Here is an 18,300-nt window from a genome sequence, read left to right as displayed (position 1 = left end):
TCCTCAATGTACTGCCCCAGGCAGAGAAGCAGAAAGGCAAAGCATTAACTCAAACTTCTCAGTATTATCATAAGTCAGATAATAAATGACTTGAAACAGTGTCACTTTCGAACTGCTTTAGTACAGATGGTCTGCTTCTTAATTCCCTGCCTCATAGTTAGGGAGCTGAGCTTATTGAACTGCTTGCCAATTCTGTTAAGAGGAGACGCAGTGAAATGAGATAAAGGCAATATTTTAGTGTGACTCCCATGAATTGACTTCTACCCCCCAGATGCCATTATTGACATACATTTTACAACTACATCTCTCACCATCAGCAGTTAGAATTGCAAAGAGGTTGAGCATACTTGGCTTGAATGTCAATAATCAATAAGGATGCTCATCTGGCTTAATAAGGATAAATTTTTGCCCTTGAAACAGCATACCATCCCAGCCAAGTGAGCTAGAATTTGTTCCTTGAGGTTTGTGCTAATTCTGTATCTGTGTACATTTATGTGCACATGCTTCAGTAATAGCTTTCTTTGACTATTATGGATTCCTCTTGCATGTCTTATAATAATGGTCTTTTTATTAATCCATTTCAGAAACAGCTATCATATTCCATGGAAAAAATGAATGTTCTGTTCACAAAATATATATTTATTAGGCAAGAACAGTTAACGTGAAAATCAGTAGATCCCTGGAGATTTACATTTTGGTGTTTTGGTACATTAAGCAGGACAGATGGTAAATAAAATAGATCAGAACTCTTCCTGTGGCCTTCATACTGCCCTGTGTGTGCAATCTATGGCTGACTGGCTCAACTATGGTGTAAAGAGCAATGACTTCATCCAGCCTTCCTCGCAGGAATTGTCCCAAGCATGTTCAGCAGTATCACCACACCAAGCCAGGATATGGAGGGAACCATGCAAGTGATGTAATACTGTGGGTAATTGCCTGTGCTGCCTTCATACCTTGACAATTTTTACTGGCTTAGTACTTATACAGCATATGACCTCCAAAATGTTTGGTGACCTCAAGGGTTTTGCAACTCCTGACAAGTTTCCAATGGAGGGATATCCTTCATCTAAATCTCTTTTCAGAAGTGGCAAGAGCTCTGTTGCCTGTATGGCAGACTCAGACAGATGTATTTCTAAGAAGGTGTAAAAGCTGTAAAGAATATTCAGCGTTGTGGGGGCTTGCTGGTAGAATGTTGGGATGGAAGTCTGCAAAATCACCTTCCATTTTGCTGCTTGGATAGAAGCTTTCCATCTATGAAGTCGCTCCTGTCTGTAAATTTTAAATGGTAATGCCAGGACATGACATTCTGTGTTAATAGTAGTAAAAATAAGTGCTTCTGTGATCCACAGTCATGCTAAAGCTTTCTTTGTTCCCTGTATTCCAGAAATTAGTATAAGGCCTTAAATTTTGAGTGTCTTGCCCCAGAACATGAGAACAGCAGATCTTTTTCTTGGCAGGGAGCTGGGTCATGGCATTACATCTCAGCTGTGGAAGTGCAGTGTCCCAGAACGCAAAAGGGTGCAGTAGTTTCTGTGGGCTGGAACGAGACACTCTTGTTTCAGTATTTGCTTATGTCACGTTTAACCTTCTGTTTCTTTCCCTTTCCTGACAGATTTTTATTGGGGAGATATCCATGTATTTCATAAAGTCAACCAGAGAAGCCCTAATTATCCAAGAGAAAACTATTTTGACTGGAGAGTGCTGTTACCTGAACCCACTGCTTCGAAGAATCATACGCTTTATAGGTAAGCATCTTTAGCACTGCAAATTTACTTCCTGTTTGCATCAAAATAGAACAAAAGATGCTAACCTTCTACAGCACAAAGTTAATTAAGCTGCGAAATCTTTGCAGGTAAATTCCACTTTAGAGGAATTGTCCCCCTCGGGATTTGCAAGGTAATGTTTGAAATGTGCCATATCATGCTGCCTGGGCCTGGTTTATATCCTGCTCTGCTGAGCTTAATGCTTCTTCTGGACCCTTGGAGAAAGGTTATGCCAATCAAATCCTCATATGAATAATTCCATGATTGCTATTCTGTGTGCGATAGCCATTTTACTTACAAATCAGTTCTCAGCAGCCCATCTCTTTGGATTTTTCTTTTTTATCTCTAATTTTAACTTCTACAGCTCTGGCACATAATGTTCAGCTGAGCACAGCATAAAAAAGGCCAAAGCCCACATAAAAATAGCATTCATATTTTTATTCTGTGGGGGTATTTTTAGATATTTCATTGCATTAGTTGTTGAGAAAACAGTGAAGAAATTCTATCAATAAAATGTGGAGTTTACTTCTATTATACTTAAAAACCACTATGCCCTTTTCACAAGTTCAATGTAAAAATGCCTCAGAGACCGCACTGAGGTGACAACCCTGTAGGTCCTTTTGGGGCAGGAAGAGGAAAGGGGTTGTAGCTTTATTTCCGCCCTGGCACTGGCAGTGGACCTAACTATTCCCTCAAGGTTTCCAAATCCTAAACTGAATTAAAAGCTGAGCTTTAAAAGTAGTAGCAGAACAAAAAGTTGAAAATACCTGGATCGTTTCTTCCCTGTCACTACTGATTTCTTGAGGGGAAAAAAAAAAAGCAAAGGGCTGGTGTGAGCATGGTGAAGGGCACATGGTTTGCGTAGAGCATGGCCCCACCTGCAGGTTTTCGTTCTCAGCAAATAATTGCCACAAAGGTTGAAGAGCCATGGTTTTCTTTCTCTCTCTCCTCTCTGTGCCTCCTGCTCTATGCATGGAGGTTAGGAAGCGAAATGGTTTTTTACCTTCTCACACAGTGTGGTGTATGAGGACAAGCCACCTGTGGTTCATTACCCAAGCCTGTCCCGTGTGCTGCTCACTACCACAGAAGACATTAAAAGCGAAATACCCTTGAACTTCAGATACCCTCTAGGATATATTGATGGATAGTAAACTGCCATTAAGAGAAAAGCAGAGTACTGGACTCCACTAAGTCACTCAGGGCTGTTTGGCCATTGCAGCACATTCAGCATGCTTTGCAGAGCCATAATCAAATATTCTGGCCTGCGGGATCAGTACTAAAAGAGGTTAAACTGTGGAGGCTAAGCACTTGCTCTGTGTGTTTTCTTATAATTGCACTTTTCTGCCCTGCTTTCACTTGAGCTAGCTTTATTCCTATGCATTTCCTCTACTGTTTTGGTAGATGAGGAGGGGACAATGATGATACAATAGACCCTCACAGAGGAGCAGGATATGGACCTGATAAAGAAATCAATCTTTGTATCTTTGTCTTCTAGAGAAAAAGTTGACTTTGTTGGAAATAGCTTCAAGTGCTGGTTTTATTTTAAACTACACTGATTGTACATTTTTGTCAGAAACCTCCCTGCCTCTGCCAGGAAATGATTGAAAATCAGGTGAAATCATATATGAAACAACCAAAAATAACTGCTCTTCCTTTATTGAAATTCCAAATATGTTTAGAAACATGAAAGGGACTGGCCAGCTGTTGCCCACGCTGGAGCATCAGGAAAGTTAGCTTCACAAGCTTCTCATTCCAGAAAGAGGTTTACCTGGATGATGTTTCTATGATTCTACGGATGCTTGGCTATGGAGAGATGAACAAGTTACTCCTACATGGATTTCCTCACGAATCTTTTCTTCCTAATATGAGGTCCAAAAGTAGCAGAAATATAAAATAGGCTTTCTCCCAAGACATCCTGTGAGTGGTATGACTTGCTACAAGGAACTTTGCTGCCAATTTAGTCTTGATACAGATTTATTTGAATTTTAAAATCTGATAATTCTTTTTGACCCAGACATGGAAGCAAGAAACATCAGTAAGTAACTCCAAAAAGTAGTAATTGAGCTCTGTTGGATATTGCTTCATCTTTTAAGTCGTGACAGTTACTATTAAACAGGATGGGAGATGGGAAATACTAATCATTGTGCCTGCTGTTAACATTTAAGGAAAATGAACACTAATTTCAGAAGGGTACATTTTGAGAGCTTTTAGTCTGTCCCTGACTTAATAGCTAAGGATGCAAGGAAAAATAGATCTTTAAGAATAAGGGAATAAATTTGCTTTTCATGTGACAAGCAAGGAGTTTCAGGCTGTCTTTAGTGATATGAAAGGTGGGCATTCACGCCACATTATCACTGCGGGATCTGTTGCATTTATTTGCTAGTCTTGAGCTGATTCTCCTCTTGCTTTTACTTCGTATATGCACAATAAAGCATATACTTTTTTGTACTCACTGGGGGTACAAAGAATGAAGCAAAACCAAAATTCCACTATCCCCTGGGATGTTCACAGTCCCTCATGATTATTTTAATTCATGTTCATACCTTGCCTGTTTTGCTTCCTACTTATTCCTCTCTCCCCAGGCCCTCACAGTTGTCTGTCCTAGAGTTCTCTCTTTATGAGTTTCATGGGGACTTTAACAATTGAGCTTTATCTTAAATTCCCCCTTGGTTCTTTGTCCACAGAAAAGTGGACAAAATTTTTTTCTTTCTCCCTGGCCCAAATATTAGTTGTTCCACCTTTTGTAGTGAAAAAAATGCCTCTCAACTGCTTTCAACATATATCAAGTCCTTTATTGCATCCCAGATGGGCGAAAACTGCTGCGTTCCTATATTTAGAAAATCAATTCCTTTATGAAAGAAAGAAAGCAGTTTTAGCTTGGAAACCTCAGACTTTGCTATACATTGCAATTTGTTCCATCTTCCTCTTTTATATTTCTTCTACAGATTTTTTTTTTTTTTTTTTTTTTTTTTTGAGATTTTCACTTCAAATAAGGGGTGTGCAGTTGCTTTGGAGTCATTTTTTCTGTCTAAAATATCAGTGCGGCACTGCTATCCTTTACTCACATCTCTCCCCTCCATCCACTCCTCAGCCCTCACAAGAGTTTTTTTAAGAACTACAGATACCAAAATGCACAGTTTTTATCCCAGACCTCTGAGAAATCAGGGAGGAAGAGTGATGGTTCCCTGGGCTTCAGCCTCTTCTCCCCATTGCACAGTATTTTGTACTTTTATTCCCCTCTTCTTGTGGTGATTTCCTGATCAGTACCCTTGTTAACATCTTGCCCTATGCTTCATTCTCTTCCATGCTATACTTCATTATTTGTTTTACAAACAGAGGTATACATTATTTTAATGTTCCTCAGTGGTCTTAGTCAAGGATTTAGTGTGTTCAGATACAGCCACAACAGCACCCCCAGGACTGAGATTCAGACCTCACTGACTCAGTCTGGCAGGGTGACCAGAGTGTGTATTTTGCTGCTTTTCAATATTGGTATATTAGGCTTCTAATCCATGTGATTAAGTTGTAGACCTGCAAAGCTCTGATAACATGCAAGTAGTCTCTCTCTAGATATTCAGAAATGCAACTTGCTTCATGAATCTGTTACCAGTGGCTTTTACTCTGGAGCTGCATAATTTGCAGTTAACAAATGGTACAGATCAGCTTCTGCTGACAGCTTAATTTAAAGCATGGGGCCAGCTCACAGTAGGCAGCTAAATAATGAAATTAAGGCTTTATTTCGGCAAATTAAGGCCTTAGTTTGGCAAATAAAGGTTTACAAGATTTACACACACACTGACTTTATTGTAATGGGATAGATAAACCCCAGAGCTCTGATGTCTATTCCCTGTGCAGCTGCGAGACATAGTTAGCCTGACCTTATCCTTCTGTCTGCTTCTACAGTGACACAGTGCACACAGTGTCATTAACTGACTGTCTCGCAGGAGGGCTCAGCCAGTATTTGGATGTGCAGCTTAAACTACCGTAGATCTCACTTCTTGTCACTGAAGAACCTCCACAGTCAGGATTGGGTCTCTGTTTTGGGGAAAGCCCAAACTTTGCTGCTCCCAGGCTCTAAGCTGACTGCTGTCTGGGTGAAAATTGAGAGTCATAAACCAGCAAGCAAAGAGAAATCATCTGCACCTGTGGAGAACAGCCTTGAGGCTGCAAAGCACTTTTGCACTGAATTTCTTCTTACATCTTGAAGAAGCAGTATTTAGGAAGGACACTCATGAAGGAAGCAGGTAGACAGAGGAGACAGTAGATGCCTGGGACTTGGTAGAATCTTTCCCAGGAGATAAAAACTGATGGTGGGATCTGATTATGATTGCTGAAGAAGCTTGCTGGTGAGCCTGTTCCTGCAATAACAGCAAGCAGTAAATTTTCCTGCAGCCTCCACCCTTCTAGTTATAAAATGGCTAACAATACAGGTCTCCTTTATAAATACACATTAAAATATAAAGATAAAGGGTGGTTTAGCAGAGTCTAGGTTGCAGGACTAAAAATTATATAGTCATTAAATGGTTGGGTTGAAACGGCCCTTAAAGCCCTACCAGCCCCAAGCCCTTGCTGTGGACTGGTTTCCTCCCACCAACTTAGGCTGCCCGGGCCCCATCCCACCTGGCATGGAGCACCTGCAGGGATGGGGCATCTACAGCTGCTCTGGGCAGCTGTGCCTGGACTTCATTGCATTCTGAGTGAGTATCTTCCTAATACGGCCTTCCTGAATGTTGTTAGGTTCTTACAGATCCACATCTCAAAGCTGTCCAGGTCCCTTTGTATGCATCCTTTCCTGCTATCAACTGCTTCACGCAGCTTTGATGACTTAATTGGATGCATAGGACCATTAGAGGGAAAATTGCAGAGATTGGTTGAAGATCAGCGTTTGTGTAGAACCAATTTTTCCAGGGACTCCCTCCACTGAAACTCTAATGCTCTTCAAAAATCATAGGAATGGGAAAGAGGTTGTGGAAATGCAAATATGCATGTGTAATATGAAAGGTTTTTTTTCTGGGAAATTAAAAGTGTGATAAATTCAGACATTAGACTGTACACTGGGAGAAGGAGCTGTTCCTCAGGAGGTGAACTTTGTAGGAGACCCGACATGTTACCCAAGAGCACAGCTTTTGATGCCATCTGAGCTATTGAATACATTGTTTCTTATGTCACATTATCTAATGTTTTGTAGTTTTTTTTTTCTATTGAAGTATTTTGCCTTCTCATTCCCGCTTCCACCCATTGACGTCTCACTTCTTTCTTCCATTGTCTTTTCAGCAGCTTGTATCCAACTCCTTTGTTTGTTTGTTTGTGTGTGTTTTGTTTCAAATCAGTGGCATTTAAAATATCTGTAGTACTGAGAGTTTCCATGGATTCAGAAGCAGCTGCAGCCAATGATGTCAGAGAGATGCAGAACGGAAGAAGAGAGAGCTTGGACAAGAGTTGCAGGGATAAAACAAGTCAGCTAAGGTAACAGTGAGGGAGGAGAGTTGTCTCCTTCTTCAGGGCACATGCTTCTGTTAGCCAAAGCAGTAGACAAAGCTGGAGGTGATAACGCTTACAGACAGACATACGGGGAGTTTGGTTGGTGCTGCATGTTAGACTCAGAGAGAGCCCTACAGTTAAGGATTTATGCTTGGAGATTTATTTGGCAGCAATTTATAGGAGATGTAAATGAAGAAGCTAAACCTGAAGCATTCAGAAATGAAGCTGATGAAGATTTAGATGCTTCCTCCAAGTAAAGTTTTGTTGAGCTATAGGGATATTGTCTGTCCTCAGCATTTTTGAGCAGATCTTTCATTACTTAAGGGTTCTTTCTGCAGCCAAACTGTGTGATACACATGGATGAGGGGAAGGAGTGGCTTTAAGTAACTTAAATAATCCTGTATGCATCCATTGTGTGAACAACCAACTACACAGACTGTGTTTTTACAGCTCCTACTTTAATGTGCCTAGTGCTGTGTATGTCCTTCTTCAGCATGTTTCAAGTTATGGGCTAAAGTTCATTCCCAGGTTTTCTGGGTCAGGATGAACACAGTGTGATAAAGCACTGCTCCTTAGCAGGATGGTATCACCTCCATTAAACCTGACCACCAAAGTATGCAAGTTCTCCTGCTCTCTCTGTGGCATTGTATCACAAACTTCAGCTGGATGACTGTAAAGAGCAAAGGGCTGATTACCCTTTCCATGAAGCCTTCCAGCAGTGGCATGTCTGTGTCCAAAAACCTAGCAACCACATCACTGCATTCTCATGCCCTGGTCAGTTAACTTGGCTGCTGTAGGTCATTGAACAAATTGGCTGAACAGATGGATTCCTGATGTAAACCATCAAGGGACTCCATCACGACCAAAACTCACTGGTGTTAGACTTTAAATCAATTAGAACCAGCTCCGTTGCATAGTCTCCAGGGAGCAAGTGGTGTATAATCAGTCTGCAAGGCCTCCATCCCTGCTGCACATCGCTGAGACTTCCATAATGCACAGTTTGGCAGAACTGCATGAGGGGAATTACTGAGATCAATATGCATCACAATGGAAAGCTTGACAAAGGGTTCAGCCATGGCTTGTTCTGCTGTTCTGCAGAGTACTGCAGCCCTCAGCAGAGTCTGAGCCAGTGCTTTCAGCACTACCAATTATTGGGAAAATGCAGATACTGAAATTCTCTTTTTCAGAGCAAAATGCTGGCTGTGTACCTGTGCACTGCACAGGAAGTGAAATAACTGTGTGAAGCCCATGAGCTTTTCCTGAAACACCTCAGTTTTTCACTTGTACCAACTTTGCCATGGAGACCATGGGTCAGACTGCAGTATTTGTCTGGCTTCTACACTTCCTATAAGTATTATAAAGAGCTGGGTAATAATCCTCATTGCATTCCCCGTGATTTGCACAACACATCAAAATGATACCACTTAAAGCAAGCTTTGTCTTTTATTAATTTTTTATTTTTATTTTTAATTTGGTCAAAGAACAGTACATAAAGCAAGATTTTTCTGGCATGAATTCATGCTTTGCCAGCCAAAAAGCTATCTACAGGCTTTTTCGTTTGAACTTGCTTATGCGCTGCTTAATGTAGATGAGGAATTCGTGTCAGTGGTTGTAAAACCACGGGTTTACAGTATTTACAGAGGGATAAAGGGATTAAAGGAGCAGAGTCAGCACATTCCATTTTCCTGTCGGCCAGTCCTGCAGTCTGGGACCACTGACACTCCAGCAAGGGACTTGTGCTGCAACATGGCTATGTCAGCCACAGCACCTCGGTGAGTGGGCAGCACCAGGGCGTCCTACTGAACTCTTGTATCATTCATTGCTCTTTAGTTATGGGCTTCATTTCACATTCCTGTCCATACAAGTGTCCCATGAAGGTAGGCCTGTCATGTTGAAAAGGATCCAACTGTCAGTTATGGTCCTGCTGATTTTTGTTACCTACAGGATTACAATATTTGCGGAACTGTCCTTGATTCTTGTTAATTTGATATAAAGCATTTTCAATGTTGTTACATTCCTGACGCCCTGTTATTTTTGTTTATCAGACTGCACCAGCACTTTTTTCCTTATTTAGGTCAGTACAGATAAGCAATGCAGTTACTGTAACCATTGTAGCTCTCCTAAGATAAGCTATTTTCCTTGGAGTGCCCACTCTTGGTTGTTCTTGAATACAATCTCAGGTTCAAATGACTTTTGTGTACTAAGCTGCAGGACAGAGGGGGCAAAAATATATGATCCTCAGCATTCCTAGACCAAAAATGAATAGTTAGTTAGTTTGTTTGTTTTTACATGACACTTTAATCTACTTTAGTGATGGGTGGGGGGAAAGGTGAGCTGATTTAGTCTTTTGAGACGTTTGGGTTTGACATTACTGGAAACCTTGGTATGTAGTGAGCTCTTTCAAGTCAAGATCCATCTAGATGTTCATAGCAGCTGTGTTAGTTGCTGAGAACACTCACCGGGAGTCAATGGAGGATGTGACAACTGCAGTTTCAAGCAAGGGATTCTCCACAAACCTGCAAATGCTCCTGGCTTCAAGTTCACACTGTCTGCTTTAGCATTTCAGGGTATGTGCTTCCACTAACATAAACTGAGCTGGGCCTGTGTGGAAATTTCTCCTGCATCAAAGCATTAAGAATTTATCCTAAAGGACCTGGCAAATATTCCTGTATCAGAACCTTAACAACATAAGATTACAGAATAATCACAATTCAAAAGACAAAAGATGTTTGAAGGTGATGGCAGTATTGTGTCGTAGGGCAGTACTACTCCTTTAGGCTTTTATTTTATAGCTCAGGGTCACTTATTACCATTTTTGGCCCAGATCTGGCAAAAATTCGTAAATATTCTTAAAAATTTGTGCCTGACATTCAGACTACAAAACTTTGCAGCATAGATGCAGAGTTTTCAGTGAAACCTGTAACTTACATTTTGGTTTAGAGCTTGACTTACAGAAATCTTTATTCTCATACTTGCCATGTTCAGGCTTCTTCCCGTTCCTTCTGGAGGTACTGAGATAAGCACCTGCTATAGTTTAAGCACTCGCCGTTCTGTGTCATACATTTGATCCAGGGCTCTGCTGGAGTCAGCAGGGGTTTTTTCCAGGTAATGACAGCAGTGTTTGCTCCTTCACCTCTTGTTATATTTCTTCCTTCAGGTACCAAGATTGTCTTAAACTTATCTGATTAATAACTATTTTTAACCTTTCCTCACAGGAGTGTTTGCATTTGGACTTTTTGCCACTGACATATTTGTAAATGCTGGCCAGGTTGTGACTGGGAACTTGGCTCCATACTTCCTGACTGTGTGTAAACCCAACTACACTGGAAATGACTGTCGAACCCACCACCAGTTCATCAGCAATGGCAACATCTGCACTGGGGATGTGGAGGTGATTGAAAAGGCCAGGAGATCCTTTCCATCCAAACATGCTGCTTTAAGCATCTACTCAGCTTTATATGCCACGGTGAGTAGGGGGGATGATTGCTGACTGGTAGGACAGTCAGCATCGTACATCCAGATGGAGTCACACAGTGTATTTTTGAAGGAAAAGAGGTTTGTTTCAGGAATAGCTTTCCTCTTCATCCATTCAAGAATCCCCTTCCCTCTCTGTTATACTAGTAGTAATAAAAGCAAACCAAGTTCTCATTGCTTCTGTAGCACCATGTAATTAGAGGCATGAGCTTTTAATCTCATTTTTGCTGCTGATTTTCTCATATGCCTTCAAGTAGCTTCAATTAACTTAATCAGAAATTTCTTCCCCCTGTAGCCAGACCCAAATGAGTGGCAGTCTCTCTATAGGTCATCAGAATTTGAGAAAAATCTTGACAGGTTATTTACTGAATATTTTATCCTTACTTTCGTAGCAAGTGATAAAACATCCCATTATTGCTATGTAAAGAAGAGGCCACCCACTGTTTCATTTCCTTTCTGTTTCCATTGAATTTTGTGTGAATAATGACTGATACATAAACTGTTAACTCCTTTGATCAGGAATTGTTGGAAAGTATTTGCAAAGCTCATAATATTTTGCATGCAGTGCTTCCGAGCAATACAAACTGTGTGTGAAACAGAGTTCCCAGCAGACTTTGCAGTGTTAGAGAAGCTGTTTTCATTATGATTGTGGGCATGGTGGTGATTGGCTAATGGTTGGATTAGATAATCTTTGTGGTCTTTTCCAACCACAGTGATTCTGTGATTCCATGGTGGGTATTAAGATGCCTTCTTCAGGATTCAGATTGGGTATGCCTTCCATGGACTTTGGTTTCTAGGGAGGCACATCTTCTGGAAACGGCTGATTTCAGCTGAAGGAGAGTAGTACTTTTCCATCCTGAGTTTAAGTCTCCAGCAGTTCAGTGTTTCTTAGCCCTAGGCTGTGAAACACCTGGGTTGCTTTCTCCTTGGTACTAGAGGGAAGCGAATGGCACGAAGGGGGATGATTGCCTTCAGCCCTTGTGGGACAGGTGCATAAATAGGAGAGGCCTGCATCTGATGCTTAAGGTCTAAGGCATAACTCCTTCTGAGCCACAAGTTTTCAGTCTGCAGTACAATTTTAGCCCATACTGCCATACAGTATGGGTGCCTGAGAGCATCCTCCAGCACTAAAGGTGCTGTCACTGATTCTCAAGAATCCCTTAGAGACATCTCTGTACTGAATTGTTCATTACTTTGCTAGTGACAGTGCTCCCATTGTAGTTGGTTTGGCTTTGTGTTGTTCTTTTCCATAATGTGGGTTTTATAATTAATCAAATAGGCTATTTTTTTTTCTTGTCTCCTGCCAAATAAGCTGAGAACCCAAAATATGATTCTTTTAATTCCTTCAGGCACAGATGAAATTTGTATGCCTAAAGCAGGGGAAGTGTAAAAACAAACAAAAAACAACAAAGAAAAGCCAAACAGCAGCACTGGCTTCCATGCTTACATCAGAACTGGAATTATATCTAATGCAATTTTATTAGTCTTCCAAGTAAGCCCTCCCAGGTAGGGTTGTCTCAATACATAGTGCAAACTGCTGTATAATTAGTAATGTGTGCTTCTAAGGACATTACTCAAGAGAAGATGACATGTTAGAAATATTCCTCAGTTTTTGAACATTTCTGACCCCCCCAAAAAAAGAAAATAAAATGTCATATTGCATATAGGTATCCTGGTTAGGCACTCTGAGAAAGGTCATAGGAGAATCAGCTACAAGGGCATCCAGCAAGTGATATTCAACCTGAACACATAAAATTAAAGTATTTCACTGCATTTAAATGATCTCTTATTGTAGCCTCTTGCTAATTCTCCTGTTTGTTTTTTCTGAAGTGAGAGCAAGCAATGAGAGCTTTTGTACAATCACAGGATGGTCTCTGTGGCTAAAGGCTACAACAAGGCAGTCTTGTCAACATTTTGGTAGTATTTTTAGGATTCTTAAGCTAGGCACTGACCTAGCAGTATCCACAAATAACTCCTTCTGTCACTTCCATCTGACTAGAAGACTCCACCTCATGATGGTTGTCACAACCTAGACAACACTAGAGTGATGCAATACTCCTAGACAGTAAACTTGCAGTGTATGGGACATTCTAAATACCTACAGCAAGTCCTTTCAGTAACCCAGGTCACTGTGACCCCACTGTCAATTTCCTCCATTTATACACGTACACCTGCCAGATTAATTGTTGAAATTCAGGGCTCTGACACTTAAGGAAACTTCACTGAACATCCAGGAGGTTGCATAACATTCTGTAAGACAGACAGTTGTCATTGGCTCTTAGTGTAGAAATTTCCATGGCAAAGATTATCTATAAAGCTTGCAGGACACCAGTTTTTCCAGAACTGGGCTGAAATTGTAATCTTTCCAGGGAAAATAAATCTCCCTCACTTCTACATCAGGACTAGGCAGACTCCTCCACTCAGCCTTCCTCAGCACAGATACACCATATGTTATAAATATATGTGAGCATACACTTACATACGTGTATAAATACAGGCATATATATAAATGTCTGTCTATTTTAAACTTGCAAATGAAAAAAACTTCTTGGCTGTCTATGCTTTGGCCTGTCTGAAAATAGATGGGAGATGCGGGATGAATGCTACTATCACACATTGCACATTGCTAAATACATCGTTTGAGAGTGCTGATAAATACACTAAGGAAGCTGAATAAATTATATAGATAAAGCATATGTTAATTATTTTTGTATATCAATTTTCTCCTTTCCTCACATCTTTTTATATTCATTTCCTCTTCCCCTCTCTCCCCATACACACACACATCAAACAATTCATTTTCACATGTAGTGTTTTGTAAATAATTTTACCTCATAGATAGTAGTCCAGGGAATTTATCAAACACCCTATAGCATGTAGGAAATCAAATTCAAGCAATTTTCACTGAGATTTTGGGCTCTTACATAAGGCTTTGAAAAACTGAAGGGGCAAACATATTGTGAGAATCTTCAAAAAGTGTCTGCATTAGGGACTAAAGCAATAAAGCTAAAGCCACACTGATCCCAAGTTTTGACCAAAATGAATCTCACCCAGTAATTTCCAAGCTCATTTGATGATCTGTGGATGAACTGGAGCACAGATCCAAAAAAAACAGCCTGTCTTGTTTAAAACCCTCCTTGTGATAGAGAACCTATCACTTCCCTTGGCAGTCTGTTTTCATGGTTAATTATCCTCATTGCTAAAAATGTTCTCTTTACTACAAGTTTATGTTTTCCTGCCAAGATGTGTGAATCTTGAGTGCTTTAGGTGACATCCCATCTGTAGTAGTGAAACTCCCACATTAGTGAGGGAGTCCTGCATGACATTCTGGTTGCCAAATTGGAGAAAAATGGATTTGCAGGATGGACTACTCACTGGATAAGGAATTGATTGGATGGTCACACTTTGATAGTTGCGTTCAATGGCTCAGTGTCCAAGTGGAGACCAGTAATGAGTGGCATTCCTCAGAGATCAGTGCTGGGACCAGTGTTATTTAACATCCTTGTAGGCAACACAGACAGTGGGATTGAGTACACCCTCAGTGAAATTGCAGATGACACAAACTGAGTGGTACAGTCGACATACTAGAGAGAAGAAATTCCAGAGGGACCTGGACAGGCTTGAGAAGTGGGACCATGCCAACCTTATGAAGTTCATCAAGGCCAAGTGCAAGGTCCTGAACCTAGGTCAGGGCAATCCCAAGCACAAATACAAGCTGGAAGGAGAATGGCTATGAGGAAAAGGATTTGGAGGTTTTGGCTGATGAAAGACTCGACATGAGCTGGCAATGCACACTTGCAGCACAGAAGGCCTTGTGGGATGCATCAAGAGAAGCATGACCAGCAGGTTGAGAGAGGTGATTTTGCCCCTCTACTCTGCTCTCGTGAGACCCCACCTGGTGTTCTGCATCCAATTCTGGGGCCCCAACACAAGGACATCAAGCTGTTGGAGTGGGTTCAGAGGAAGGGCACGAACATGATCAGAGGACTGGAGCACCTCCCCTACAAAGACAGGCTGAAAGAGCCGGGGCTGGAGAAGGCACAGGGGTACCTTATAACACCTTTCCTGTACCTGAAGGGGGCCTACAGGAAAGCTGGGGGAGGGTCTTTTTATAAGGGCAGGTAGTGAGCAACCTGGACTAGTGGGAGGTGTCCCTGCCTGTAACAGGGGAATTGGAACTAGATGATCTTAAAGGTCCATTCAAACCCGAAGAGTTCTATGATTCTAGCATGAGTAAGCTAAACATCATTTCATCTCTTAGCCTTAAGAAAATAAGCAGGGATTAATTGATCTCTCTAGCTGGAGATTGCAGCTGTCACAGCAGGGCTGCATTCTTGCTTTAAGGAAGTAATTATTTTCCTTCGGATGTTGTAAATTGCAGCAGTGCTTTGGTGGGGAATTAGAAAGCAATCTTTGAATTGCTCATTTGAAGTGGCCTCTGCAGGAAGAAATGCACAGGGTGAAAGGATGGGGCAGTAATTATTCACACAGTGGCTCTTCACTTAAATAATATTTTTTCCCCATTGTTTCCAAAGAAAAGCTTTAACGTGAGTTTCAGTGTTGGTCAGGCTCAGCGCAAGCTACCGGCAAAACTGGGGCAAGATTGCCACCTAGTGTCATTTGGTAGCTGTCATTTCAAGGTGTGTGCATTCCCATGTCGGATTGGAGAAACAAAGGGAGCAGGAGCCCTCAGTGTAACTTAGTCCCATCTCAGTTCTTTTATATAATGTTCCACTTCACAAATTGAATTCACATTTATCTGATGCGTTCACTAGAAGACTTCATTTCCTCAGGCAGAGATCTAGCAAATACAGCTGTTAAAAGTTCAGTAATGCAGTTGCTTGGCAGCTGGCAGAGTAGTTTTGTCCGGGTACGAGCAGATATACCCCACTGGTCAGTTGCTCTGCTTCTTTATGTACCAGCAGGTCAGTGCCCACATCTAAAGGTAGAATACTGTAATGGTCTTAGGGCTAATTTGTTTAACACCAGCCCGAGAGGGGAAGCCAGCACCAGAGGCATTTGATAGACCAGACAGTGAGAAAGAGGAAAAAAGTAGGACAGGGAGAAAGTTTAAATGAAATAATAAATATAGTAGAGCAGAAGAAAGGGATATATAGGAGGCAATGGACAAGGTGGCCTTGAGAAACGTCATTTCAGTTTCAATGAACAGGGACACCTACAGCTCCATCAGATACTCAGAGCCCAGTTCAGCCTGACCTAGAATGGCTATAGAGATGGGGCATCCACCAGATCTCTAGGCAACCTGTGCCAAAGCCTCACCAACCTTACTGTAAAAAAACTTCTTCTTCAGGTCCAGTGATAAATCTCCCCTCCTTTAGTTTGAACCTGTTTCCCCTTGTTATATCACAACTGACTCTGCTACAGATTCTGTCCCTTTCTTCCCTACAGCCCCCTTTAGATACAGGTAGGCCTCTCTCAGGTCTCCCCAGAGCCTCCTCTTCTCCAGGCTGAACAGCCAGCTCTGTCAGCCTGCCCTTGTAGGTACCTGTGCTTGATGAAAATGATCTTATTGTATTGTTTTTCTCATCAGACTCAAATTGCTTATCTTCAGCATTTTGAGGCTCTGGAATTAATGACTAGCCACTAATTGTGACACAAGTTTTTACTGTTCTGTTGTGTTTGTTTGTTTGCTTGTTTTTTCAAAATGCATTTAAAATAAATTATTAACTGCTTAAAACATGTCGAATTCACTGAACAACATTGTGAGCATAGTGAAACTTCGTGCGCTAGAATTACATTTTCATAATCAACTCTGCTTTGAAAGAAACCTTTTTTATTCTGAATTTCATTTTGCCTTGCAGAAAATGTCTGTAGTGGTTCCTCTTAATGTTAAGAATCTGTTTCTTAACCTGACTACTGCTTAGAAAGCTATAGGTGGCATGAATAGGTTCTATGTTCTCACTATGTTAACTTAACACTATGTTCTCATCACAGTTCTGCAGGAATTGTTTGCAAACATTGAGTCATTTACATTCAGCACATATTTGCTGCCATTTGAGCAAGTGCTTAAAAAGGTCAAGACAGTGAAACTGAGCTGTACATAATAGCTCAGAAATCCAGTACGTAGTAAATACAGTTGATTGGATATTTTACATCCTGAAACATCACTTTTCAGAACCTGTTTTATTTACCTGAGAGTATTCACTGAGTTATCATAAATCTCTTCCTCCATTTCTCAAGGCTTTTATTCATGAACCGTGGATTTTGTCACATCTCTGCTGAATTATGATATGACTAGAAGGAAAAAAAAAAAATAAGTTTTGTGCCAAATCCGTTTTCAATTTTGGTCGTACTTCTTTCAGATGTACATCACAAGCACAATTAAAACAAAGAGCAGCAGGCTAGCCAAACCTGTTCTGTGCCTGGGCACCCTGTGTGCTGCATTCCTCACCGGGCTGAATCGAGTTTCCGAGTATCGAAACCATTGTTCAGATGTGATCGCAGGCTTCATCCTGGGAAGTGCAGTCGCCTTGTTTCTGGTAAGCTGATCAATTCTTCCCCATTCCTTTTAGAAGTATGTGTTTGAAATAAACATAATATTGCTCCTCTCCTGTGGTCTCTTGGAGCTAATTAAACCAATTGTTAGGAACTAATTCTAGCCCCTTGTCATGAGTGTGCCATCAGAGAAAACTCTAATATGAAATCAAGCTGATATTAATTAATAAGGCTAATATGATGACATTTGTGTATTCATGTGTATTTCAAGATTATTTTATTTTAATTAACTGACCATGCTTTCACATGACTTTCCCAGAAAAATGCTTTGAAAATGGTGTAGGATTTCAGTTAATGTCCAAAGAGAGGCAGAATGTTTGAGACTCGTTCCCTCACATATTGCTAAACTGCTGGCGACCTTCTATGGGCAGAAATGTAGGGTACAGCGTTTTTCTGGGGTTCTGAGCAGTAGTCTTCATTTTCCTCTTTGTTTTTGACCACAGAAGAAGTGCAATAGAAAGGAAAGTCAGGAGAAACTCCCTTGGAGACAGAACTACTTAAATAGTGAACATGGCAGTGATTGGTTAACAGTTGAACTAGATGATCTTAGTGATCTTTTCCAGCCCTGATGATTCCATGATTTGATTGGTTCATTAGGATAATCACATGTATTAAAACATGCCATCAGTAGCCCTTCCTCAGAATCTTGGAACAGTGTCCTGCTCTAGACTTAGAGCATTACTTACTCCACTGTTGATTGTGTGGTGTGCTTTGCATGGTGAGGGATCTCTTGCTGAGGATTTACCCCACACAGTACTCAAGGTGATTCCCACTGTTACAAAAGAACAAAATGTTCATAATTCCATTTAAAAGCTATATCCTTCAAAACCATCCACTGTGTAGCTACAAACACTTTCTTTCTCTGTATACTCCACAATCACCATTCACCCAGGCTGCATCCTACTCCTTAGTCAGATCTAAAGAGCAGCAAAAAACAGCCAGCAAGGGACTGGCTGCAGGATATGCTCTGGCAGCAGATGTATGAGTTTCTGCATGCCTTCTTTCCATTCTGTTCCTAAACCCTAAGCAAATATGTGTAAGGTGAGGCCTTACTGGTTACATCATC

The 18,300-nt window shown here is 41.0% G+C and overlaps 1 protein-coding gene across 7 annotated transcripts in view; it reads left to right on the top strand.

The window, feature by feature from the left end:
- PLPPR1 (phospholipid phosphatase related 1) overlaps positions 1-18,300 on the top strand; it is a 159,042-nt gene that overhangs the window by 136,712 nt on the left and 4,030 nt on the right. For all 7 annotated transcript variants that reach the window (XM_048932420.1, XM_048932421.1, XM_048932426.1 and 4 more), the window contains exons 4-6: positions 1,613-1,745; positions 10,460-10,710; positions 17,042-17,218. In XM_048932420.1, coding sequence (XP_048788377.1) covers positions 1,613-1,745; positions 10,460-10,710; positions 17,042-17,218 — 561 coding nt within the window. The remainder of the gene's footprint in view (positions 1-1,612; positions 1,746-10,459; positions 10,711-17,041; positions 17,219-18,300) is intronic.

The sequence above is a fragment of the Lagopus muta genome, chromosome Z (assembly GCF_023343835.1).
Source record: "Lagopus muta isolate bLagMut1 chromosome Z, bLagMut1 primary, whole genome shotgun sequence".
Lineage (NCBI taxonomy): Eukaryota > Metazoa > Chordata > Aves > Galliformes > Phasianidae > Lagopus > Lagopus muta.
The sequence above is the reverse complement of the archived record's forward strand: the minus strand, read 5'-3'. Positions and strand labels throughout refer to the sequence as shown.